The 27,920-nt window shown below is 38.6% G+C and overlaps 1 protein-coding gene across 1 annotated transcript in view; it reads right to left on the reverse strand.

Moving 5' to 3' along the window:
* The window catches only part of PAPPA2 (pappalysin 2), a 302,229-nt gene that overhangs the window by 23,993 nt on the left and 250,316 nt on the right, over window positions 1–27,920 (reverse strand). The window contains exon 20 of the mRNA XM_037985912.2: window positions 20,107–20,178. Within this exon, the coding sequence (XP_037841840.2) occupies window positions 20,107–20,178 (72 nt within the window). The remainder of the gene's footprint in view (window positions 1–20,106; window positions 20,179–27,920) is intronic.

Consider the following 27,920-nt stretch of genomic DNA (forward strand, 5'->3'; position numbering starts at 1 on the left):
AGAGAATAAAGGCAAGAAGTGAAGCCAACTCTTTTTTCCCCAAAGCACAAATAGCCTTCAAATAGCTGAAGAGACCCTCAAAGACCAAACCTCCTCATCCCCAGAGTCCCAGCACAGAGTGATGTTAACTATAGGCTTAATTTAACAACAACAACAACAAAACTGTCAATAGAAAAGACTTTTAAAGGACTCGTGACATTCAGGATCTCTTGCCAGTTTTACTCTTCTCAAGTCAGCAAAATTGTCCTTTCTCCAATCATGGTCAAGTGGCTTCTGAAGATCCCTGCCCTGCTGCTGACCCTCCCCCTGACATGTGAATGCCCTTAACTTCTTATCTCTATCATTCACTCAAAAACTATTGATCATCTGCCATGTGCCAGTCACTACGTCACTGTATTAAGGACTTGAGATATAACAGTGAATAAAATCAGCAAAACTTACTGCCCTGTGGAGCTTATATTCCAATGGGGAAAACAGACATTAAGCATAACAAATAACTCTACAGCAAATTAGAAAGTGGTAATTCTACTAAATAATAGTGCCAGTATAAGGGAATCGGGAGTGGTGGGGAGATGGGCAGAGAAAGAGAGTGAAGATGGTAGCAATTTTCAATCACATGTTCAGAGAGGGGAGATGTGGAGGGCTAGGTAAGCCATTGCAATGATTGTGGCTTTTATTCTGGGTGAAATGGGGAAATGCCACAGGGCTTCAGCTGAGAAGTATTATGATTTAACTTACATTTTTAACAGGACTGTCTGGCTGCTATGCTGGGAATAGGCTGTGAAGAGGCAGGGGAAGTAGTGAGACCAGTCAGGAGGCTCTTGCAATAAGCCATGTAGCAGGTGATGATGGCTCATACCAGGGGGCAGTGGGTCAGATGGTAAAATGTGGCTAGTGTGTGGATATATTTTAAAGGTAGAGCTAATAGAATTACCTAATGAATTAAATGTGGAACATGAGGGAAATGGAGAAATTGAGATGACATCAAGAATTTTGTCCTGAGCAACCGGACGGATGATGCTGCCATTGACAGGAATGGGAAAGTCTACATGGAGAAACAAGAAACCATTGCATATACAATACCCTGAATTCTTGAATTCCATCTGCTACTGTATATACTTTGTCTTTAGTTATTGTTACTCCTCTCTCACTTGACTGAGAGGCAGCAGTATCTGTAATCCCTTATATCCCCTCTTTATCTTTGGTCTTCATGCTCTCAATCAGATTATTACTCAAAGTCAATAAACATGTTCCAGTCTCTTCATCTCAAAAGTCTTTCCATGAACTATTTTCCACTCAAGTTACTGCCATCTCACTTCTTGTGCTGGCCAACTTTTGGCCAGCATTTAACACTCTTCAATATTTCTTTTTCCCTTAGGCCTCTCTTTTTAAATGGTTTTCCTAAGACCACACCTTCCTTTTCTTCCTTCCGCCTCTCTAGTCATTCTTCCTCTGTCCCCTTGACTGGCTTCACTTCCTCTGCTAACTTCCTGCCTCTATGTCTTTCCCCACCTATCTCCTCTCCCCATTCACACCCCTGCATGACCTCATCCATTTACCTGCCTTCAATTAGCATCCATACTTTCCTCATTTCTCAATATAAGTCCCCAACTGAGACTTTGTTTCTGAAATCCAGATTTTTATTTCCAATTCTATGGAACAAACTCGGTCTAAAGCCAAGTCCATTATCTTCTCCTATAAGCCTGCATCTTTTCTTTTCTTTTCTTTTCTTGTCTGTCCTTCCTTCCTTCCTTCCTTCCTTTCTTCCTTCCTTCCTCCCTTTCCTTTTTTTTTTTTTTTTAAACAGAGGTAAATGGCATTCAGCATCTACCCAAGCACCAGGGAGTTAGATTCAGAACCTCATTTCCCCCACTGGATGGAATTCTAGAATCCATTCTATATCTTAAAAGAAAAGCTTTCAATGATTACTTCTTCCTATCTATACTATTTTGGTGCCATGTCTGGGCTGTCACTGTTTCTGTCTTGAAATACAGACACTATCTCCTAGCCATTCTGCTTATCACCCATCACTCTTCCACGGACTTCATTTCCAGCAATGTATCATATCTGATCTTATCATTTCCTAGCGATAAAATGTGTCAGGCTTCTCAATGCCTTCATAAAAAGTTTATATCCCAAGCATGGCAGCATTAAACACTCTTCCTAATCTGGCCCAAGACTCTCTGCAGACTCCAGGTTTCCACATGCTCCATCCTCTAGTGGTTCTCTAAATATCTTGTGTTTACAAACCCCTGTGCCCTGTGCTTATAGTATTTTCTCTGCCCATGGGGCTTTCCACTTTGTCCCCAACTACTGGAATTATTATATTCTTAAGGCCCCATGAGTGCTACTTTGTTATGAAATCCTCCCCAAATTTATGTCCCATGCCAACCTCTTACCTGCTTCCCAAACACAACCACTTTCTTTTCTCTGATCCCCTAGCACTTAGAACGTACCTCTCCCCAAGGCAGAGTGGGGATTCCTAGGAGATAGGGTCTGTGATTTCTACTGATTACCTTTATATTCCTAGGGTCTAACATGATTCATTCACAATAAATATATAGTCCTTGAATAAGTGTTCCTCTATCTAAAATTTATACTTTCAGGAGTTAACCATCTTGAAGAGATCTTTACTTGACTTTAGGTGAAATAAGAATTTAGAAGAGATGACAGAGAGAAAAAACAGCAAAGTAAGAGACATAATCTCTATCAGGTGCCTCTTTTTCTTCCATAAAGTCACAGATTCTGTTGAAGAAAGTAGTTCGTAGTAATAGCACATTGGTCACTAAGCATCTACTATCTTTCAGGCTTAGAGCTGGGAAAGTGTGAATACATGAATTTGTTTTTATATCTTTCCCTTCCAGAAGTTCCACTAAAATATTAGTATAAAAAAGGAACAAAAAAGGCATGAACTCATAAGAAAAAAGACAACAGGAGAGATGATGGCAGCTGATAACTAAGTCAACTTAGAAAACTGGAAAATGGATAGATGAGTAGTAGTTGACACAGCAGATGCAGGAAAGCAGAAAACTAAATGCCTAGAATACCTAGAACCAACAGAAAGCTCAGGAGTTAGAGGCATCTGGTACCTTTAAAGACAAAAGTGCAGGACTGTGTGTGTGTGTGTGTGTGCACGCGTGATGATGTCAGAAAGCTAAAACCTCATCTATTGTATTAGGGAAATCAGGAGAAAAAGTCCTAAATCAAAAAATTAAGATTAGCAGTAGAAGCATTATATATTATATAATTTATATATATATAATATGTATATATATATAATTTTCACTATGCATGCTATTTGCTGCAATTTACAGTATATATATACACATATACATATACAGTATATATATATACACATATACATATATATATATATGTATATACTGTGAAAGGAAAATAAATCTCAGGAACCCACAATCAATAAGCCAAAGGAAAAGTCAAGCTGGGAACTATGCCAGACAAACCTGCCTTCCATTTTATTCCTAAATAAGATAGCGACAAATATAAGAAGCTACATACCTTCCTTCCTCACAATTTGTCCACAAGAAAGTTCCTTGTGGAAAAAGGACAGAAAGAACTCAAAGGCATCCTTCTGAGACTCACCTGAGACAAATGCATATCTGAATACTTCCTCCACCCTACTGTTTATGTAAAAATGCAGATTCACTGAACCAGACTAAATTGTGGATTCAGTGGAAGGCTGATCAAGTTCTCAAAAGAATGTAACCTTTTGTCTCTTGTCTACTTATGATCTGGAGGCCTATGCCTCAAGTTGTCCTGCCTTACCTTACAGAACCAGTGTAGATCTTACACATGTTGATTGATACATCATGTGTCCCTAACATGTATAGAAGCAAACTATACCTCGACTACCATGGGCACATGTCCTCACAACCTCCTGAGGCTGTGTCACGGGTGCATCTTTAACCTTGGTAAAATGAACTTTTTAAATTGATTGAGACTTGTCTCAGATACCTTTTGGTTTACAACACATATACATGTATGTATGTTTATGTGTATATATATATAATTTTCAGAAGAAATAAGTGAAACAGGTGAAGCACAAACAACAACAACAACAAAAATGAAGGGATGGCCTCTGCTGAGAGAGGCTGAGGTTAGGAGCATAGGGGTAGGAACTGCAAGTCTTCCAAATAAACCTAGAGGTGTAAACTAGCTTTTCAAACTAGGTACATGTATTACTTTTATAGAATTAAAATTAAGTTTAAAAAGTATTACAAATAAGTATAAGGGTGAAGCTGAGATTCAGACCTCTTAGGATTTGAAATGTACATTATTTTCACTATGCATGCTATTTGCTGCAATTTACAAGTATTTGTAATCAATTTAGGAGTGTTGCCCTTTCCTCTGTCATCACTTTACTGCTGGGTTAGTCAAAAGAACAGATACATACATATACACATATATGTATGTGTATACATATATACTTTAAAAAATAAGGTGTAATAAACAGAACCAAAGGCAAAAACCACATGATTATCTCAATAGATGTAGAAAAGGCCTTCAATAAAATCCAATATCTCTTCATGTTAAAAACCCTCAATAAACTAGGTATTGAAGGAGTATACCTCAAAACAATAAGAGCCATATATGACAAACCCAGAGCCAACATCATAGTGCATGGGCAAAATCTGGAAGCATTCCCCTTAAAAACCAGCACAAGACAAGGATGCCCTCTCACACCACTCCCATTCAACATAATATTGAAAGTTCTGGCCCGGGTAATCAGGCAAGAGAAAGAAATAAAGCATATTCAAATAGGAAGAGACGGAGTCAAATAATCTTTGTTTGCAGATGACATGATCCTATATCTAGAAAACCCTGTTGTCTCAGCCAAAAAGCTTCTTAAGCTGGTAAGCAATTTCAGCAAAGTCTCAGGATACAAAATCAATGTGCAAAAATCATTAGCATTCCTGTACACTAAAAACAGGCAAGCACAGAGCCAAATAATGAATGAACTTTCATTCACAATTGCTACAAAGAGAATAAAATACCTAGGAATACAGCTAACAAAGAAAATGAAGGAACTCTTCAAGAAGAACTATAAATCACCACTCAAGGAAATCAGAGAGGACACAAACAAATGAAAAAACATTCCATGCTCATAGATGGGAAGAATCAATATCATGAAAATCGTCATACTGTTCAGGGTAATTTTTGGATTCAATGCTATTTCCATTAAACTACAATTGACATTATTCGCAGAATTAGAAAAAAAAACTATTTAAAAATTCATATGGAAGCACAAAAGAGCCCAAATAGCCAAGATAATCCTAAGCATAAAGAACAAAGCTGGAGGCATGGTGCTACCTGACTTCATGCTATACTATAAGGCTACAGTAACCGAAACAGCACGGTACTGGTACAAGAACAGATACATTGTCTAATGGAACAAAAGAGAACTCAGAAATAAGTCTGCCACCTACAACCATCTGATCTTCAACAAACCTGACAAAAACAAGCAGTGAGGAAAGGATTCCCTTTTTAATAAATAGTGCTGGGAGAACTGGGAAGCCATATGCAGAAAATTGAAACTGGACCCCTTCCTTACACCATATACAAAAATTAACTGAAGATGGATTAAAGACTTAAATGTAAAACTCAAAACTATAAAACCCTAGAAGAAAATCTAGGCAATACCATTCAACATAGGCATGGGAAAAATTTAATGACTAAAACACCAAAAGCAATGGCAATAAAAGCCAAAATTGACAAATGGGATCTAATTAAACTAAAGAGCTTCTGCACAACAAAAGAAAGTATCATCAGAGTCAACCTACAACGAACAGAATTGGATAAAATTTTTGCAGTCTATCCATCTGACAAAGGTCTAGTATCCAGAGTCTACAAGGAACTTAAACAAATTTCAAGAGAAAAACAACCCCATTAAAAACTGGGCAAAGGACATAAGAGACACTTCTCAAAAGAAGACATACATGCAACCAAGAAACATAAGAAAGAAAGCTTAACATCACCGATCATTAGAGAAATGCAAATCAAAACCACAATGAGATACCATTTCATGCCAGTCAGAATGGCTATTACTAAAAAGTAAAGAAACAACAGATGCTGGTGAGGTTGAAGAGAAAAAGGAATGCTTTTATACTGTTGATGAGAGTGTAAATTAGTTTAGCCATTGTAGAAGACAGTGTGGCAATTCCTCAAAGACCTATAGGCAGAAATACCATTTGACCCAATAATCCCATTACTGGGTATCTATCCAGAAAAATATAAGTCATTCTATTAGAAAGATACATGAAAGCATATGTTCATTGCAGAACTATTCACAATAGCAAAGACATAGAATCAACCAAAATGACTATCAATGATAGACTAGATAAGGAAAATGTGGTACATATGTATCATGGAATACTATGCAGTCATAAAAAGGAATGAGATCATGTCCTTTGCAGGGACATGGATGGAGTTGGAAGCTGTTATCCTCAGCAAACTAATGCAGGAACAAAAAATCAAGTATCACATATTCTCATTTATAAGTGGGAGTTGAATGATGAGAACACATGAACAGAATGGGGGAACAACACACACACTGGGACCTGTTGGGACAGGAGTGGTTGGGGGAGGGGAAGCATCAGTAAGAATAGCTTATGGATACTGTGCTTAATACTTAGGTAATAGGTTGATCTGTGCAGCAAACCACTATGGCACATGTTTACCTATGTAACAAAACTGCACTTCCTGCACATACGCCTTAAACTTAAAAGTTTAAGGAAAAAAAAATAAGGTGTAAGAAAATTAGTAAAATGCATTGCTAGCACTCCATCCTTGTAATAAATAAGTATTTAATAAAATAATTTCACTTAAATGAACATCTATGCTAGTAGAATGAATTGGAAATGGTTCAAATTTTATAAACTTCCTGAAAGAGCTTGTCTATTGGATTATTTAATTAAGAAGTTATAACAATTACCATGATGTTAAATTGTAAAATAAGCAATGCCTTATAGGATTCACGAATAATCTCAATGTTGTATTTGTGCCATTATTAGAATGCATTTAAAACAGATCTTTGAAGCACAATTAGAAGTCTTAGTTGAGCAAAGTCCCTGTGAAAAGAGTTATCCATAGACATAATTTTGCATGCTGTCCATTCCTATAACTTCAGCAAAATCATCGAGAAGCAGTTGAAGGTCTGGCAGGTTAAAGAAAAGGTAGTAGCATTTCTGTGATGGCAATTCTTCAGGCGAGTAATATTTTAATTATCTGCAAGTCTGGGCTAACAAAGGAAGGACAGTGAAAGAGAACAAGAACCCTCCTAAAAAAAAAAAAAAGGAAACAAAAAAGCCCAGAATAAATCAGAAAAAGGGTGGAGTGGGAGGAAAAAGGGATAACAGATGTTATAAAGAAAATTAACAGAGTGAGAAAGTGGCCCACCCAGGAGGCCAAGAGGACAAAAGAAGCAAAAATGCAGCCTGTCAGAGAGCCCACCAGGAAGTCACAGCACAGCTCCAGAGGAGTTTTAGACAAGCATAAACTCTCACGAATGTTGTTAATCTAGATGAGGTTTTACAATTTGCACGGTTGGTTGTGCTTTTAATGTTTCACTTTTTTAAAAAGTTGGAGGTGGAAAGGTGGGGGTGTAGGGGTGTGGGGGCAATGGTTTTAGCTTTCAAAATGAAAACTTAGTCCTAATTAACATTTGGAGTCTGATTTTCAGAGATTCCAGCTGGAGAATCTGAAGTTGAGCCCTGAACCAAATGGGACTCTAGACAAGCTTAAAGACATGCCGGGATTTTAGGCTGGTGCAGATATTGCACAAAACTGGCAGTGAAATTCACAAACAAATCTCAAGGGGATTAGAATTTGGCGGGTAGTGAGCCTGGAAGACAGTTCCAACTTAAGCAAATTTTCAATTTTTCTCTGGATTTTAATATGTCTAACACATTTTTAGATTTAGATTTGTAAGGACCTACACCATCCCTGCTAGAAGTCTAGTAACTGTCCCTATTATTGGCTTCTAGGCCATTATTATCCCTATCCTAATTAGCATTTTTATAACCCCTTTTCACTAATAGATCCCAAAAAACCTGGCAAGAATTAAAATAAAAATAAGCCCTGAAGATGTGCCTTCTGAGAAACAGGGGAGGAATGATTATTATATCCGATTTGTAAACAGCTGAAGGGTGGCAAAGAGAAGTTTAATTGTTGGCTATTATTTATATGACAACATCTAAATAAAAAGGAAACGAAGTTAAACAACAGTCACACAGTGCACAAGTGATGATGTTGAAATAGAACATTGGTTTTTTTATGCAGATATCACAAATAAGATTCATTTTTCTCTTTATAACAAGAATTCATAGAGACATACTCAAGTGAGATGCTTTTTGAAAGAGCAGAAGCAATTCCATCTGGTCACACATCTAAGTCCATTTTGGGCTGTGATTATACTGTCAAGCCTTGATATTTATTAAGAGTAATCCGTGACTATCCACTGATGAAAAATATATTACTGAAGTGTAATAATAGAAGTCTTACAGACAGAAAAGACTGAGGAAGGAAGAGTTGAACAGGTTTCATTATGAAGCTCAGGGGAACAGAAAGGGAAGAGATTTGGAATCAGAGAAGCAACCTTAGTGTTGATGTATTCTTCAGGTCCCTCAAAACTGTCAGTCTTCTGCTACTATTTTCCCCACACTCTAGACCAGCAAATCCTGCACCTGCAAGTACATCAGAGTCCTCTGAAAGGCCTGGTAAAACTGAATGCTGGACCTCTCCCCCAAAGTTTCTGATTCAGAAGTCCAGAGTGGGGCCTAAGTTCTGTATTTCTAGCAAGTGCCCAGGTGAGGCTGCTGCCACTGGTCCAGAACCACACTACTGCCCCAGATCAGGGGTCCCCGACCTGGTCTGCTGCCTGTTAGAACCATGCCACACAGCAGGAGGTGAGTGGTGGAGAAACCAGTGTTACAGCCTGGATCTGCCTCCTGTAAAATTTGTGGTAGCATTAGATTCTCATAGGAGCACGAACCCTATGGTGGACTGTGCATGTGAGGGATCTAGGTTGCACGCTCCTTATGAGAATCTAAATAATGCCTGATGATCTGACGTGAAATAGTTTCATCCTGAAACTCCCCCAGCCCACAATGTCCATAGAAAAGTTATCTTCCATGAAACTAGTCACTGGTTCCAAAAAGGTGGGGGACCACTCCCCATTAAACCATTCCAGTTCTTCACAGGTCCAGGTTTCAACTGCTGTCACTTGGAAGTCCTGAGCATCTGAGCTCTGTGGATGATGCAAAACTGCCTGCCTCACTTCTGTCTTGAAGTATGTAACCTTGGGAGAAAATCCCTTTCCTGTTTTCCTAAAGGTGGGCCTGAGCCTATTTCCACTGCCACAGAGTATGTGGGGAGTCTGCACTCGAGTCTCTTAGCCACATATTTCATTTCACTTTTTAGAACAAAGAGCTCTAGAATTTATGAATGTGCTGAAAGATTTACCACACTACAGGGTTGCTTCACAGGGTCAAATGGGAAGAACTGTAACACACACACACACACACACACACACACACACACACACACACAATTTGCATCTCGTCCTAAAAATAAGGAGATAAAACTCTACAAAGTGACAAAGCCCTTCCTCTGAAAGGGTCACACACGATGCAGAAGGCCATGATTGCTACTATTCCTCCGTCAATGTCTCCGGCAAGCTAACCTTCCCCATCCCCCTCCTCTGATCATCTCATTTCCAGGCCTATATGTAGCCTTTCACATCCCAGAATGAAGTATATCCCCTCAATTAGGACTTGTTAGTCAGGCTTCAGCTACTTTCTACCTCTTCTTGGCTAAAACTCTGGGCAAGAAAAATGGTACAAAACCCCTCAATTTTTATGCCCTTATTTTCCACCACATGAGTTATATATTGGCCTCTGCATCCCACAGAGTTGCAGCAGTAAAGCAGGCAGTGCCCATGGGTGATCAATAAGCACGTGTCCCAGACACAGCTAACAGGGCTACCATCTGGAATATAAATAATAAAAGGGAGGCAGAGAGAGGTCCAAGACAACAGAGAAGAAAGAATCCAAGGAATGGTGTAACAGATGGAATGAATTAGTGATGGAACCATTGTTGGTATCAACTACTAAATGTGTAAAAACAATACAACTTTCCACCTCCTTTTCAGTAATCCAGCCACTCCAATGAAGTTAAATTTGTCCCAAGGCCCCACCTTTCTACTCTCAGCTCCTTCCTACATAAATTCCTTTGGAAGTAGTACTCAGATGATAAAGACACATAAAATATCTCTATTGACTGCTTTAAGATAACACAAATATACACACATTTAAATCCATGGAGTCCTAGATTTACAGGGAAAGAGAGTACCAAACTATCAGCGGTGTTTGAGATAGAAGCAAATGTGTAACCATGTCAGAGAGGGAGAATATGCATCATTTTAAAACTCTCCAAAGACTAATATGCCTTTTCAACGCCTCCCTTTATAACCTTGTATAAAGTTTAACACTTTTAGGATATTCTCACATAGATTTACTTTAACTAGTTCATTCAGTATTTTAAGCCCATTATATTCTCTTCTGTTCTCACTGGGGGATGGTGAATGCTAACTTTTCTCTAAGCAAAATATTCAATTCATGAACATATTTACTACATTAACCTTTATTCTTCTCATTTTAGACTTGAAAACTTCAGTTCTTTTGATTTTTTCCAAAGGTATTATTATTATTAATCTTTTTATATCACTTTTTTGGGTCTTCAACGTGTTCCGTATTTTCTAATGCCTGTGGAAGCTAACCCTAGAGAGAAAGTAGAATGAGATCCATGGTGAGATTAATGACAAAACAATGAAATACTCAGGTTTTCTGATAATCTCACTTATAGTTATTTCCATGTGACTTGTTGTTTCAAGACCAGAGCCATGCTGCTGTTTACCCAGGATAAGTCATAATTAAAAAAAATAATGACTATAATTTTAAAACAATTCACCTTTTTCTGGCTTAGGATGATTTCATTTTTACCACTGTTTGTCAGCTAGTCTTACTTCTATCCTCGACCTTTTTGAACTTTATTCTATTCCAAGTGATTTCTTCATTTATTTGAGAACCACTGGAAGATGATTCCTTTTCTCCCAAAATGCGAGCTGGACACTGCCATATAACTATTTGCTAGCATATGAATTAATCCCTGCCTAGTGTTTCTCAAAGCACAGTTGAGGACCACTTGCATTAGAAGCACCTGAAGTATTTGTTAAAAAAGCAAATTTTTGTACTTCACACCCAACTTTACATGTAAGAATTGGGAGGGAGGGGCAGAACCTAAGAATCTGCATTTTAAAAATAAGTACCCCTCACCCCATGTAATTCTTAAGCATATTTTTTACATTATCAGCTGAATCCACTGCCAATGTGAAACATTTAAAGACAAGGTGTGACCAGAGAAAGCCCTGGACGTTCCACTGGCTGGGTTTTCCAATTCAACAGAGAATGTAGTAATAATCCAAGATGGTGTCAACTCCTTTAGCTGCCTTCTGAAGGCAGGAGTACATCATTTGGGCCAGAATAACATATCTACTAAATGTAAGAAGTTGCTTCTACTTTATCTTATAGGCCTCACTGATTCTTTCACAGAACACAGCATCAGTATAGGAGAGCATGTTCCTTACAAATATAGGGCCTGTACTTAGAGAAATTTGTTCTAAAACTTTTTCTAGTAGAAAATATCAAACTTGGCCAGGCATGGTGGCTCATGCCTGTAATCCCAGCACTTTGGGAGGCGGAGATGGGTGGTTCACCTGAGGCCAGGAGTTCGAGACCAGACTGGCCAAGATGATGAAACCATGTCTCTACTAAAAATATAAAAATTAGCCACGCATGTTGGCATGTGCCTGTAGTCCCAGCTGCTCGGTAGGCTGAGGCAGGAGAATTGCTTGAACCCGGGAGGCAGAGAGCAGAGGTTGGAGTGAGCTGAGACCGTCCTACTGCACTCCAGCCTGGGCAACAAAGTCAGGCTCCTTCAAAAAAAGAAAAAAAAAAAAAAGAAAGAAAGAAAAAGTAAATATCAAACTTGTAGGCATGTAGCTCTTATTGTTCAACTCCTTTTTTTCCTAAAATGGCAAATACTGCTTGGCTTTTTTGACAGCTCCTCATTCTTTCAAGAAAATCAAAATAATTAGGTAGGGGATGTAAAGGGTCTTACTGGTCTTATTAAACAGTCCTTTACCAACTCTCTCTCCAGCCCAGCTCAGCTTCTTGCCCTCTCAACATGTACACATGTGTGTATTGCCTGTCACTGTTCTATGAGAATTAATAGTGGGGAGAAGCATCCTTGTGCTTTGAGTAACAGAAGTGATTCAGCATTACTGATAAACGCAATTTGACTAACCTTTATCACATACTCAATTATGTTTATCAAATATTCATACAGTAGGTACTTGTGAATCCTTTATCATGTCCTGACTGTCATATCCATCCTATCTTAGACTGAGTTTTCTCTTGCAGGCAGGCTAGTCCCATGGTAGAAGTAGTAAATCCAAAACCAGGATTGGTCTTGAACTGAAAGTCAAGGAAGGAAGTACTAACAGGTTTCCAAAACCTAATCCATCCAGTGAATAAGAAGTTGAGGCTAACCAAGAAGAATTCTGTAAATCTGAAAAGAAGACCTATAAGAGAAGGACCTGTGGGTGTAATGAAAACCAAAATCTACTTGGAAGGCAAAACATTCCCAGAAACAAAAGCAGGTTTGCCGTTATTTCTGAAAAATTAGCACAACCATGCTTTACTGAGGTGTGACCTCTCTGAAGTCCTCAAACCACATGTCTCCACAGTTTTCTGAACCTGAATCTTCACAACAATTTTAAGAGATGAATTTTATCTCTTTAATTTAAAAGCTAAGGAAACTTAAATTCAGAAAAGTTAACTAACTTGCCCAAGGAAATAGCTAATCAGAGATGGAGCTATGTGTAAAGCCTTTGCTTCTGCCAGCCCATGCCACTTTCACTGCGGTTACAAGGCCTTTTGATTCCACTCATGACAGGGTTTTTATTTTCTACTTCTTCATCTATCTTGTCCCTACTTTACTTCCATGATGCAACTTCATGGAAAACTGATTCAGTCTTTTCCATTTAAGACTCTCAAAGTCAAAGTTCTGTCTGCAACTTTCCATCTCTGTCTTTAGGGACATAGAAGCAGTTGTCACTAAAGAATCAGGCATCTCTCAAAGAGAATACAAAAGTGAACAAAACACACCTCCTGCCACTCAGGAGTTGGTAGACTACGGGAAGAATAGACCTATTGGATAACCTTGCAATATGTGATAGATGAGAGGATAGGCATCTACAAAGGTATGCATTGAATTTAGAGACTTGGGCAGCTCAGGCTCAGACAGAGTTATTGGAAATTTTCCCCCAAACTTTAAAAGGCCTTGTAAGTTGCATTGGTAGCCCCAAGGATATCAATTAACCATGGATACTTGCAGTATACAATAAAAAGTCATAAAGATATAAACTAGATGTAATTTAATTGCTTCTTTTTTTTTTTTTTTTTTTCCTAAGAGAGAGAGGGTTTTGCTCTGTCACCCAGGCTGGAGTACAGTGGCATGATCACAGTTCACCATGACCTAAATTCCTGGACTCAAGTGATCCTCCTACCTCAGCCTCTTGAGTAGCTGGGGACCACAGGTGCATACGACCATAGTCAGCTGGCTAACTTTCCATTTTTTTTGAAAAGATGAGGGTCTTGCTATGTTGTTCAGGCTGGGCTCAAACTCCAGGCCTCAAGTGATCCTCCTGCTTTAGCCTCTCAAAGTGCTGGGATTACCGGGGCGAGCCACTGTGCCTGGCCTTGATTCTTTTTTTTTTTTTTTTTAAATGACTGGCAGCAGGATTTTCAGTGGAAACTATTTTTTTATTATTATTATTATTTTTTATTATACTTTAAGTTCTAGGGTACGTGTGCACAATGTGCAGTTTTGTTACATATGTATACATGTGCCATGTTGGTGTGCTGCACCCATTAACTCATCATTTATATTAGGTATATCTCCTAATGCTATCCCTCCTCCCTCTCCCCATGACAGGCCCTGGTGTGCTTCTTAATATCTTGTTTCAATATGACCCTGTCCTCACAAAGTTATATGTATCATTCCTTAGGCAGTATCACTGCTAGTATATTCTATTATTTGACAATTCATAAAACACATTAAAATCAGTTATTTTCCCTGATTCTCACAGAAGTTCTAAGAGAAAGCCTGATAGGTACTATGCATAGCTAATGAAGGGTAGAGTCAGAATTTGAACCTAATTCTCTGACATCACTTGGCCTCTGTTCTTCTCTGAAGCTTTCTCTTTTTAAAAAGAAAGGGCCATTCTAACTGGTGTGAGATGGTATCTCATTGTGGTTTTGATTTGCATTTCTCTGATGGCGAGTGATGATGAGCATTTTTTCATGTGTCTGTTGGCTGTATGAATGTCTTCTTTTGAGAAGCGTCTGTTCATATCCTTTGCCCACTTTTTGATGGGGTTGTTTGTTTTTTTCTTGTAAATTTGATTGAGTTCTTTATAGGTTCTAGATATTAGCCCTTTGTCAGATGAGTAGATTGCAAAAATTTTCTCCCATTCTATAGGTTGCCTGTAGGGATAGCATTAGGAGATATTCCTAATGTAAATGACGAGTTAATGGGTGCAGCACACCAACATGGCATGTGTACACATATGTAACAAACCTACACGTTTTGCACATGTACCCTAGAACTTAAAGTATAATAATAATAAAAATAAAAAATAAAAAAATGAAAAAAAGAAAGGGCACAACTCTACCAGCAAAGAGTTGAAGAGAGATTATCAAAAACTGTAATTCAAAATGGAGACTGCTGGGAAGAAAAGGATCAACTTACAAGAAATACATGCTCACAGAGAAAGCAGAGTCAAGAATTAGGTGGATTTTAACCAGCCCATAAATACGAAGAAAACTAATCAGTTCTATGTAAAAGGATACCATAAGTATAAGATAAGTCTTTATCCCTAGGTACATTCCCTAGAGAACAAAATCTTCTTGGTTTAAGTAGAATCTAGCATTGTGGACTTTGGTAGAATTAATAAATATGGCTTTATGAAAGAGAAAAAAGGAAAGATAAAAGCAAAGAGAAAAAGAAGGAAGGAAGGAAGGAAGGAAGGAAGGCAAGAAGGCAGGAAGGGAGGAAGGAAGGGAGGGAAAGAAGAAGATAATCTATTATCTCATAGTATCACAGTGTTCATGGATGGAGTGAACACTCACTTCAATTATTACCCCAGGAGATGAGGAAAACCATTTTTCCTTTCTTTTCCTCTCTTCCTTTCTCTCTCTATGCTGGGAAGAAAGTACACTTTATTGGACAAGCATTTAACAGGACTTTTATACAGTTATCATAAAATATTTGCATATCTATAATTTTAAATTTTATCTATAATTTTAAAAGCCATGTGCAAATTAAATTACTCTTTCAATCAATAAATGTTTTTTGAGCCCCAGTTATTTCAAACATTGTGTTGAGTAGCTAAGATATAATAATGGAAAAGACAATATTTTTAGCTTGTAAGTAGTTTACAGTGTCTTAAGGTAGAAACACAGGAAACCAATACTTTCCCTAAGGTGATAAGGGGTAAAATAGAGACCAGAGTATGATTATATAATCCATCTGTGGTTGAGGGTGTGTGGTGAGTGGAGTACCAGTCATTAAATACTCCATGTAGAAAAAATGCCTGGAAAAATGTGTTGAAAGATCAATAGGAGTTAGTCTACAGCAGTGTCTCAGGGCAGTATTACTGGCATTTGGGGCAGGATAATTCTTTGCTGTGGGCTATCCTGTGCATTGTATGATGTCCAGCAGCATCCCTGTCCTCTACCCATTATATTTCAGCAGCTCCCGCCATTCGCCCAGTTGTGACAACTAAAAATGTCTTCAGACATTTCCCCTAATGTGAGAGAGGTGATGGGTGCAAAGTTGTCCCTAGCTGAGAATCACTAGCTTAGAGAAATAGGTCACAGGATGAGTCCCAGGAATGGGTTTCAATGTGCATGAAGATACAGGGAGTAAAGTAACATGTGGCAACAACAATACTGTGACGGATAATGAAATAGATAATATTTATAATGCACAATTATGTACAAGACATTAGACTGAGCTCACTGCCTATAATAACTCATTTGTCTTCACTACAACCTTATGAAATAAGCATTACTATGAAAACCCTGTTATAAAAACTCTATTAAAACTATGTTGAGGGTAATGGGGCACAAGAATCTAATGCAACTTGTCCAGTGTCACCCCACAGGTGGAACAAATATTCAATCCCAGATCAAGCGAACAGACAGTGCAAAGCCCAACCACTTTTTAGAATACTGTGTTGGAAAAGGCTTTTTATGTCTGGAGTAGAGTGTGCACAAAGAGATTTGAAGAGACAGAAGGTTGAAAGACAAAGGCTCAGTTACTACCTGCAAAGGAGTCTGGTTTAAATGTGAAAACAATGCGGAGTTCCTGAGATACTTTTAGCAGAAGAGACACAATAGAAAGAACCCAGTAATAGCAATAGAGAGAATGAAGGAAATTGATGGGCACAGGTCTGGGGGAACTGGGGGAAGGGAGAGAAATTAGGAAATTCCTGCAAAAGATGAGAAATGTTGAGGTCCCAACCAGTGTGGGCAACTGTAAGGAATGAGTAGAGCTACGCATATAATGATCTGGTGACCAACTGACCTGATGATTGATTGGACACAATCAATGTATGAATTCGTGAATTATGGTTCTCAGTGGGTCTCTATGGGAGTGACTTGTTTCCCTTTTCTTTTCCTTTCCTTTCCTTTCCTTTTTCACATCCTCAGAGTTTACAACTAATTATACTGGGGCTACACCAGCAGCAATGCCCCTGCTTTCTGCTTTACTCATTCAGTAAACATTCACGAAGTGGCTAACAGCTCACAACAAATGACACCAATAAGAATCTCTTATGGGCCAGGCATGACACTAAATGCTTTATGTATGCTATCACATGCATCCCTCATAACAACTCCTTAAGACAGCTTTGTTGCCCCACTTCCCGGTACAGAGGCTCACACTACTCAGCTGACCCAGGACTGGAATCTAGAGTTGTTTGACTTCAAAACGTTTCCATTAAGCAAGTTGCCATTCCTTGCCCATATGAAGTTTACGAAAGAAACAGAAGATCCAAGGAGTATTCATGTCACAAAGGCCAAATGCAAGCAACAACTACAAAAATAGAATTGAACGTACAAACAATTTTGGATTGCAGATATGTAGCATACATGTATTCTTGCTGGGACAATGGAAACATAAGCGGCAAGAATTCGCTTATGACCTAACATAAGAAGATGGAATTATTTAGATAAGAGTTTTTAAAGAAAGTCTCAGTGGCACCTCAGAAAACATAAGCAGCACAGAATAGTGGATAATTGAAAGCAAATCCTTATGCCAAGAGAATATGATACAAACAAAGGTGCTGAAGTAACATGAAGGGCAATATGGGCTGAGGATACTGAGCTGGTGGATTTACTGCCTTGGGCTTATTGGGAGAAATAATAAATGAGGCACTCCACCCTTACAAGGCTAAATATCAAAAGGAGGCCTCTTAGAATGATATTCAGTACTGAGAAGAAAAAAAAAAAAAAGAAAAAAAAAAAAAGAAAACCCTTTTAATACTGGGTAACAAAGTACCTGATTTGAGCTCAGATTTCTGTGCTGCACTTTTAAAAACTTCCTCTCTCCTACCTGGCCCGCTTTGCTTTATCTTGCCTCTGGTCTGTTTTCCCTCCATCTGTCCCTGACACTCTTCTGTTTCCCCTAATATATTTTGCTGACTTTTTCCAGTAAAGAATTAAGTGTCTGCCAATTTGCCCCTAGAGCATGCCAGTTTCAGCCTCTCTTGTCCTTTCTTTCTCATTTTCACCCCGCCTCTTTGCATTTCTTATTACTTATTTCTTCAGAGTTGTTTCTCCTTCTCCTCTCCTGTCCAGTTCCCCTTCCTTTCCTAGGGGATTGATTCACCTGTATTGTTGCATCTTCCTTCCACCCTCAAAGTGGCTAAATAACGTTGGCTACAATTATTGCTGCACAACAAACTCTCAGTTGGGGCCGTGGTTCTCAAGTATTAGCAAGCCGTAGAATCATTTGCAAGCTTGTTAAAACAGTCTGCTGGGCCCCACTCCCAGTTTCTGATCGAGTAGATGTTTGGGGGCCTGAGAATGTGCATTTCCAGTAGGTTCCCAGGTGATGCTGAGAACCACTGGAGCAGGGGAACCAACAGCTGTTGCCTGGTAGCAGACAGGCAGAGGAGACTTGGAGCTTTTGTTCCTTGTCACATCAACAAAGGGACTGATGACAGCCTAGGAAGCTCTGGATAAGTGACCCTGCTGATGTGCTGGGGTGCAGAGAGGAGGGGAGAACAAATGGGAAAAGGTCTGTATTATAACCTTCCGGGAAACACGGAAGCCAGCTCCAAGCCCTGTCATCCACTATCCCACTTGAGATTATGCATAGAAGCAGCAGAAGGGAATTCTCAGGATCCCTTTGATCTGTTCCCAGCTCCCCAGTCTTCTGTCTGTTTATCTCCCTCCTTCCCTGGCCTCCTCTCTTCCCTCCTTCTTACCCCCTGCCCAGTGGATGATTCAGTCCTCCTCTCTCCCGCCTCCCCACCCCGCTGCCATCTGTTTTTCTAATGATGGCAGAAGATGAGCTGTTTTGTTGGCCCACACCATAACAAAGCACACTCCATGCTAGCATTTTTCCTGATGCGCTTGCAGAGTGCTGTTTTATTGGTATCATTTCCCCACCCAGTTTTCCCTTTTCTCTCAAACCCCACCCTTTCCCCCTCTCCAATCTCATGTGGATCCTGGATTCCCAGAATTAGATCAAGAAACACAGAGATACAGAAGAATGAACTTAATATGCATGTGGGTTGGGTGTGCATCAGGGAAGAAGCTGGAAATCAGGGCAGTTAAAGGGGTCTCTCTGCAGCACCTACAGGAGCCAGAATTACCCAAGCATTGCTGCTAAGTGGCTTATTTCCTTCCAATGTGAGACATGGATGACAAAACCTGTTGTGACTGAGACGAGAATGCTTGTACTTGTCACTGGCTATTCTTAGGGTGGGAGGGCTTAAATGGTGTGTGTGTGTGTGTGTGTGTGTGTGTGTGTGTGTGTGTGTGTAAGCATCTCCTTCCCCTATGACAGAATTTCTGGGTCATTGTTTCTTAGAAATACTCTGTCCTATTCCTGACTTTTAAAATTAACTTCAGTTAATCTAGCTACAGAAATCTCAGCAGCCTACGTCCCAGCACTGATTGGGAATCTACTATGTGAAGAAGTGGACAAGATTTCTTGAGGTGGTAAAGGTTTAGTTTGGTTAATCAACAGTAGATAACAGGTCTACCTAAGAGATTGCAAACATAGATGCCTGCATGACCCAGGCAGTTAGTCTAAACAAGGGGCGCCCACCAGGTAAGTAGCCATAGGGAAAGTAAAAGCTGTGCTAACTGGAGAGAGTTGCCCCTCTGGGGTTGCAGCTGCTACTCAGATCCAGCTAATTGTCATCATGGTTGCCAGCTAGTCTTATTTTTCAAGAGACAAATCTTTATGCAGAGTTTTAAATATTTATTTTTATTTGGGATGTGTGCGTATGTGTGTAATGTTATATATGCACACATAAATTTTATGTAAAAATTCTGATTTTTAAACGTTGGCAACCAAAAAGAAAATTGTTTTTAGACACTGCGCTGGCCAAACAAACCTGTCAGTGGGCCATCAGTCTCCAAAACCCCGAGCGAATTAAGCTCAAACAAGGCCCAGTTACAGAATCCCAAAACCATAAATAATTCTGACTTGCTTTTTAAGTTAGCTTTTATTAAGTCATTTAAAGGGGATCTCCAAAGATTTTGCTAAAACAAAACAAAACAAAAATCAGAGCTCCTAATTGCTGTAAATTTAAGATTGTGGAACCAACTTAATTTAAGAAATTAAATTAGGAGAGGGACTGGGTCCTAAATTAGAAGGACTCAAGCTCCATAAATTAAATCCACCTGAGTTCTCTAGTCTGCATTGGGGAAGGGGAGGCCATCTTACCTCACATGACTGGATGCAGTGGACTAAGACGGGGTCTGGGTGCCATTGACGCCGGCCAGTGCACACAATGCTCTAAGGGGAAAGACGGGAAAAACAGAAAACAAAATTAAAGACATTTGTTCTGTGTGAGAAGGGGCAAATCCTGAGCTCACCACAGGAGTCCAACTCCATTCCTCAAGCAGCTAGTTTCTAATTGTGTCCCATAAAGTGGATTGGGGCTATGTAGCCTTTCCCGTGCACACTGCCCACCCTGACAGATGTCGTTCAGGCAGAAATCTTGGTGGATGAGATTTCTCAAAACTTTTCATCCTCTTTCCCAAAATACCTAAATTTTCAGAGTGGTGTAGTGTGGTTTTAAAAAAGCATTCTCAATATTATAATGAGTTTCATCTGGTTTCAGGCATAATATTAGTTCCACTTATTTTGAAATTTTAAATAATGTTACAAGAAATTGTAGGATGGTTGTGTTGATCACACACCACGGGCTTTTAAAGGTTGACAAATACAGTTTTACAAAAGAGTCTTCAACTAAAGTGGACCTTAGAAATGCTGGATTATAAGACGTGAGCGCCCACACTAAGACTGGAGGTGAAATTGCACTCTGCAATTCTTGGTATCATCATACAGCCTGCCCTGTAGGAAACTGGACAGAACACATACACAGGACACACAGGGCTAGTGTGAAACCACTGCTACTCAAAGTGACACCAACATCAAGCTGGTGGGAGTGCAGTTAGGTTCATCTTGAGATGCTGGTGACTGCCTCATTCCTGATGGCCATTTCCAGATGCATATTTAAACAAATAGTCATCTACTTTTTGTTAAATAATAATTTAACAAAACATTTTCACAAAACTTTTTTCTTTTTCTTTATATATTTTAAAATTCTCAAAGAATATGTTTTTCTAAGGAAAAAAGAAAGTCCCATAGCAGGTTTCAAAGAGAAAAGAAGGTTCTCTCTGTAGCCTGCTACCAACCCACCCTTCTGCAGACCTGCATATTCACATTTTAATCAGTCCAACTGAAATTCCATGCATTCAGAAGGAAAAGAATACATGGCAACATAGGAGCTTTACGTGAGATAGCACCTACAGGAATTCTAGAATGCTAACAATGTGTAATCATTAGATTGGAGACATTCACATATGCTAATAGCAGGTCTATAAATATATACCTCATAGTCAGGTAGGAGAATGGGGATCTGCAATATTTTTCTGGAGTCATACTGCTAAAAGCTAAAACTCCTCCTTCACAGCTTCTCTAGAGGGAAAATAAATAGTAAAAATCCTTATAGTTTGATATTCAAAACTTCATATTGCAATATATTATTAGAAAGTGACTTGGCTTAAGTCATTATTGTACCAAAAAAATGATTATCAAAACAAATACTTAAGGTAAACCCAAAAGGGGTGTTCAGCCTACTGAAAAAGTGAGTTATTCTCCTGCATTTACAGCCATTTATGGAGAACCATTTGCATATCAACAGTAATTCTGTTAACTAGAAATAATTCTTGTTTATGCTTTAAAGCAGGTTCCACTGGAGCTCTACTGAGCAGTGGTCATACATTTTGTTATTTAAAATATCAATGGTTTGTAGTAGTTTGGGGTCCTAGATAGTAACAATGGCAAAATATAATTTGTCCTTTGAAAGGCAAATACATGAGAACTTTATTCCTTCTCATAGGAGGGTATTCACTATGGACCCCCAGTTCTCCACCCTAATCAGTCAGTGATTCAATTCAGACCAAATGCATAAATACCTCACTCACTCACTAGGGGTCAGATTGTCCAGTGAGCAAGGGATCTGCAAATCCATAAATCTAGTTAAGGCCCTTAAAAAGTTCAAAAGCTTTAATCAGATCCATGTTGATGAATATTTTGGTTATTTCCAGTCTTTTGTTATACCAAACAAAGCTTATATATAAATCATGTATATCTGAAGAATAAATTCATAACAGTGGAGTTGACAATACCCACCTTATAGATTTTTAATGATGTAAAATTCAGTTTTGAGACTAATTTACACTGACAATTCTCCTTAACTGCTACAGAAATTGCACAAGTTGGTGGTACCTGTGTCATATCCCTTCCTAGATTGCAAAATCCTTTAGAATAGGGACTATCTAGCATTCCTACTTCTTATCTCAGTGATTTACAGAAAGACGAAATTTTATAAGCATTTGCCAGCCACTAATTATAGTATTGGGTCTCTAGCCTTCTCCTATGAAAATCAGGTATCTCATAAAGATGTTCCCTATTTATAAATATATGTATATGCCATTAATAAAACAAGTACTTTGTGATTATAATTGGAGGGAAATTTCAAATGTTTTTCAAGACTCAATTCTATGGGAGCATTTGACGTGCAAGAGGGCTGTGAAACAGGAAGAAAAGCAAAGCAGTGAGATGGACAGGGAAGGGCTGACTCCTGGTGAGAGGTGAAATGATTTTCTTTTCTTTTATTATTTATTTATTTATAATTTTTTTTTTTTAGAGACAGTCTCACTCAGTCACCCAGGTTGGAGTTCAGTGGCACAATCACGCTCGCTACAGCCTCGGTCTCCTGGGCTCAAGTGATTCTCCTGCGTCAACCTCCTGACTAGCTGAAACTACAGGCATGTATCACCATGTCAGGCTAATTTAAACAAAATTTTAATTTATAGAGACAGGGTCTCACTATGTTGCCCAGGCTGGTCTAAAATTCTTGGCCTCAAACAATCTTCCTACCTTGCCTTTCCAAAGTGTTGGGATTACAGACATGAACCACCATGTCCAGCTGGTTTTCTTATTTTCTGAAACACTTTTGAAAAATTACAATCATATACATTACATTTGAAAGCTATAATGATAAAAAAACTTTATATCCTCTGCCCAACTTTATCAAAAATTTTTAAGATTTTCCAGAATATAAGTCACTATAGATTCAATTAATGTCTCCCGTATATGTCCCTCCAACATCATTATACTTCCTTCCTATTGGTAACAACTATTCTGAATTTGTTATTGTACAAACGCAAATCTATGCATTACTATGTTATTGAAACTATTGCCATTATGCTATTAACAAGCAACTTTTCGCATGATGGAATTCCAGTATCTAAATGCCAAAGATTTGTTTTGAACTTTCCAACATAAAAAAAGTTTAAGAGAGAATTTAGTTTACAAATTTCCTCCTGATTGGACCATTTGAAAGTTTCTAAAAAGCAAGGGGAAAAGAAAGGAAGAAAAGAAAATAGAAGGAAGAAGGGAGAGGGAGGGAAGGAAGAAAGGAAGGAGGGAGGGAGGAAGGACGTGGGAGAGAGAGGGCGGAGAAAGAGGGAGAAAGAAAGAAAGAAAGAAAGAAAGAAAGAAAGAAAGAAAGAAAGAAAGAAAGAAAGAAAGAAAGAAAGAAAGAAAGAAAGAAAGAGGAGAGAGGGAGAAAGAAAGAAAGAAAGAAAGAAGGAAAGAAGGAAAGAAAGAAAGAGAGAGAAAGAAAGGAAGGAAGGGAGAAAGAGAGAAAGAAAAAAAGAAAGAAAGAAGGAAAGAAAGAAAAGAAAGAAAGAAGGAAAAGAAAGAGGAAGAAAAGAAAGAAAGAAAGGAAGGAAAGAAAGAAAAAGAAAGAAAGAAAGAAAGAAAGAAAGAAAGAAAGAAAGAAAGAAAGAAAGAGAGAAAGAAAGAAAGAAGAAAGAAAGAAAAAGGGAGAAAGAAGAGTAAAGGTTACTAGGATGGTCATAAGTCACCATGAAGGCTGTTGCCTGGTAAATGTCTTGTTAAAGGTCACAAAACTCAAGAATAGCCAACAATAAAGGCTAACAGAAAATTGCTCAATTATTTTTTAATGGGAGTAGTTATTTGACAGAATGGGCTGCTAATCACATCAGGGCACAAAGTTCTGCCAATGTCCACATTTGTGATAATTTCCTTATTGCTACATGCATGTGCTCCTGAGTAAAACATCCGTTGCATGTTTATTTAGACCATAGCACACTACCCTGCAACTTGCTTTTCCGTTCCTCTTCCCCTTTCCTACAAGATGCTCTTGTCTACTCTCCTCTAGTGATGGGACACTTGATGCCTAGAGGGAATGATTCCACGCTTAAAAATGATGAAAAAGAAGACCTTTCCATGACTCATGTCTGAGTCTCCAATGATCTGCAGCCAGTGTCACTGGAGCTGTTACACACAATTGTACCCATCAAGAGGACACGTTGGGGGCGGGGCTGAGCATTAAGAGCCAGAGGGAAGAGTGAGGTCATTTGGTTGGAAACTGTGGCTTTTGCCAGCGTATTATCTTCTTGTTTTCTTCCTCCTTCTCTCTTCTCTTTAAAACAGTCATTTTTATTTAAAGGACTATTTATGTTTGGGGAACAATTTGGGAAAACAAAGTTAGAAATTATAAGATTTGATATAACTGGATAATTCTGTTGAAAAGCTGGGAATTTGAGAGAGATTTCATATAGTGTTAAAGGCTCTTTGCAAACCTATTTCATGTCGCCACAGGAAAATCTCACTTATTTGGACCTCACTAATTCATAATTATGGTACTCCAGAAAAAAAGTGCTGTTTAGTCTGTGGAAAAAGGAATTTATGAAGCAAAATAATAGGGGAAATGAGATGTCATGATGCATGTCTTTGTACTTCAGAAGGAAACAGTTTCAAATGCTATTTAGAAAATAGCATTTACATTTACAAGCAAACAATTGCCAGAATGTGTAAAAAAAATTATCCATGAAATCAGTTTCCTGACGGACCAGTACTATGTTAAGTTAAAACATTATTTTTTCCTATTTTAAAGTCACCAGATACAATAAAACACTCTCTTGAAACAATGGTTAAGGATAATCATAAAAATTCAACTTAACATAGGCTTTTTGGGAAAATAAAAAGGTTTTCTTTGAGAAATGATTTCCCTGGCAGTCATTCTTTTCTGTGGGCCCTTTGATTTCCTGCAGCCACCACCTCCTGAGTAAAAGATGAAATGAATCCCGCACTGAGGAGATACCGGGGGTGAAGGAGAAGGTACCATTTCCACCCTCAGTAGTAGTACAGTTTACTGGGGAATTGGGATTAGCATGGTAGAAAAGAAGAAAAAGAATAAGAATCTAGAAAAAAAAGGGATGAGAAAATAAAAAAGTGCCTCTAGTGAAAGTCTGAGGGAGCTTCACCCACTTGCTGGGTGCAGGTGCCTTGGACATCAGGAGTCTCTGTGCCGCTGTAGGTGCAGGGGCATTGGGTGGAGGCCTTTGATCTGGTCACACGAGGACATGCGCAATGGGCATCAGCATTGACTATTTGGCTGCCCCCCTCCCTGTCCCAACCGCCAGGTCCCACTGCTCAGTCACCTTGGCTGACAGGCATGGAATGGTCTGGCATCCTTCCTTTCTGTCAGTATACTTCTTACCCCACCAGAAGGGTCTAGATCCCCACCAGGAAGAAAACGAGAAGGTAATACGCTGGCAAAAACCAGTTTCCAACCAAATGACCTCACTCTTCCCTCTGGCTCTTAATGCTCAGCCCCGCCCCCAAAGTGTCCTCTTGATGGGTACAATTGTGTGTAACAGCTCCAGTGACACTGGTGAAGGTGAAGAAGGAAGGCACCATTGCAATGACAAGGGTCTAGAAAGTCCATCTGAAAATTTCAAACCCTTACCTATTATCTCTCACATCCAGCATGCCCTCGAAACATCTAAAAGTACTGTATTTTCATCCTTCCTCTCTTCTCAGTCTCACAATTAAAAGCTTTTAGAAATTGCTTCTGTTGTCAGAGGTGTTCCAACAGGAAACACTGAATAGCCATTAGTTCCTTTCTCAGCTCAGTTTATAAAAGAGACAGAAAAAGACAAATGACCCAGACATTATTGTATATACACACACGTGCACACACATACACACACACACAAACTATAGAAACCTATTTTTCTTTATTTTGCATGGAGATAGCTAGTGATATCTTTTCAGGGATGGAGGATATTTCCAGGGGGAAAGATTTGTACTAAGTGAACTGAAATCTCATTTTTATTTAATTAAGAAGTTTGTGCTAGAAACTGTGTAAGACATTTCACATGTGTTATTTTAAATTTAATAGCAACCATGCAAGCTAGGTATTATCCTCACCCTTGTAGATGAGCAGAGAGAGGCTCCAAGGAGTAAGTGACATTATATTTGAACCCAGGAGGACCTCATTCTTCCTTTTATGTCAGTTGCTACTTCGAGATGTTTTTCATCAAAACCCCAGATTACCTAAGACCTCAGAAATTCTTCCTTTAATAAAAAATATATTATTCTATAAGTCAGGCATCATTTGCAGGAATACAAAGCAGAACCCCCGGAGCAAGGCAAATAAACTCTGTAGGCATCTAAAACTATACTTGATTGTTCTTTAAAAACAAACACAATTGTTTTCACAAGAAAAAAATAGTATTATAAAGAAATATCGCTTTTAATCTTTTTTTTTCCTTAGGTTTCATGTTGGGGGAAGTATGGAAATGAGGGGCTTCTCATGGTTGAGAGGAATGACTGATTCTCTATGAGATAGACAAGTTAACTCAAACATATACAAGAAGGAAAAAAAGACTATAGAAAACAGGGTGAGGCAGGGAGTACTGCATTAAACTGGGAGTCAGCAAAGTTGGTGGCATTTATTTTTCTATTTCTTGCCAGCTGTGCAATATTGAACAGGTCATCCAACAACAGCTAATGTGCCAGTAAAATAAATATAACACAATCTTTCTTTCCTGGCTTATTGGTTTGTGATGAGACTCAAATATATACGTGTATGTGTATGTGTGTGCGTGTGTGTATAATATATCACATATGTATTTTTTCACACATATATGTTTTGAAGGCAACAAAGTGTTATCCAAATGTAAGGTATCATTTTTTATTACAAAGAATGAAGTCATTGGAAGCAGACTAGAGAAAATAATGCAATTTAATCCATTACCCTGTACTCCTGCCAGATACAAAGGCATTTGAAATAATGGCAGATAGCAGGAATTTTCATGAAATAAGCAAGCATCATTTACTAAACAAATAAGCCATGCTTCAGAGAGGTGTGCTTGTATTTATAATATTTATCTTGTCAGTATTTTATTTTGTAATAGTAGGGTTTCTTGAAGCATTTCAGTGGAATTACCTAAGGTGCTTGTTAAAGACGCTCATTCCAAAGCATCTCCAGTCTTTCTGAAGGCTGGAATCCTGCTGTTCGTTTTACATACTGCCCAAGCGATTCTTAAGGACACAAACATTTAAGATTGAGTACAACATGGAACAACTCCCAAGATAAGTCAATTTGACTTACAAGGATTTTACTCGACATGGAGTTTCATTTAACGAATTGCCTTAGTTTATGAGGCATTTCTTCTTATTTATGAGGACAAGGTTAGATTTCGCACCCTGGGTGAGTTGCTGAGTGCCACAGAACCATAGCCATCATGAGATCATCTGTGGCTGGTGCATAATCTCATCCTAGAGGCGCCGAGGTACATAAGGGCAATCATCTCATCATCATTTCCACTGCATCCAGTGACTTCTTTTTTCTTGTTTTTCTTTTACTATAAAATTGCAATTTCCTAAACACAGAGCATCTCTTGCAAGCTTTGTTTGTAAGCAATATTCTTTAACATAGTAACTGTGAAAGAGCAGAGAGAGCATAGGTAACAGCTTGTTTTGCTACTCTGTGATAATTAGTGTTCACCATTGGTTAACTACTTGGTTTTCTTTTGGCATAAAGGGTATTTATTTGGAGTTCAAGAAAACATTAAAATGTTAATTATGTTTTCAACTTCTGAAATTCTGATTGCTGGGAATTTTTCTAGAAACAAATAATCCTTCTA

Source organism: Chlorocebus sabaeus, chromosome 25 (assembly GCF_047675955.1).
Source record: "Chlorocebus sabaeus isolate Y175 chromosome 25, mChlSab1.0.hap1, whole genome shotgun sequence".
NCBI lineage: Eukaryota > Metazoa > Chordata > Mammalia > Primates > Cercopithecidae > Chlorocebus > Chlorocebus sabaeus.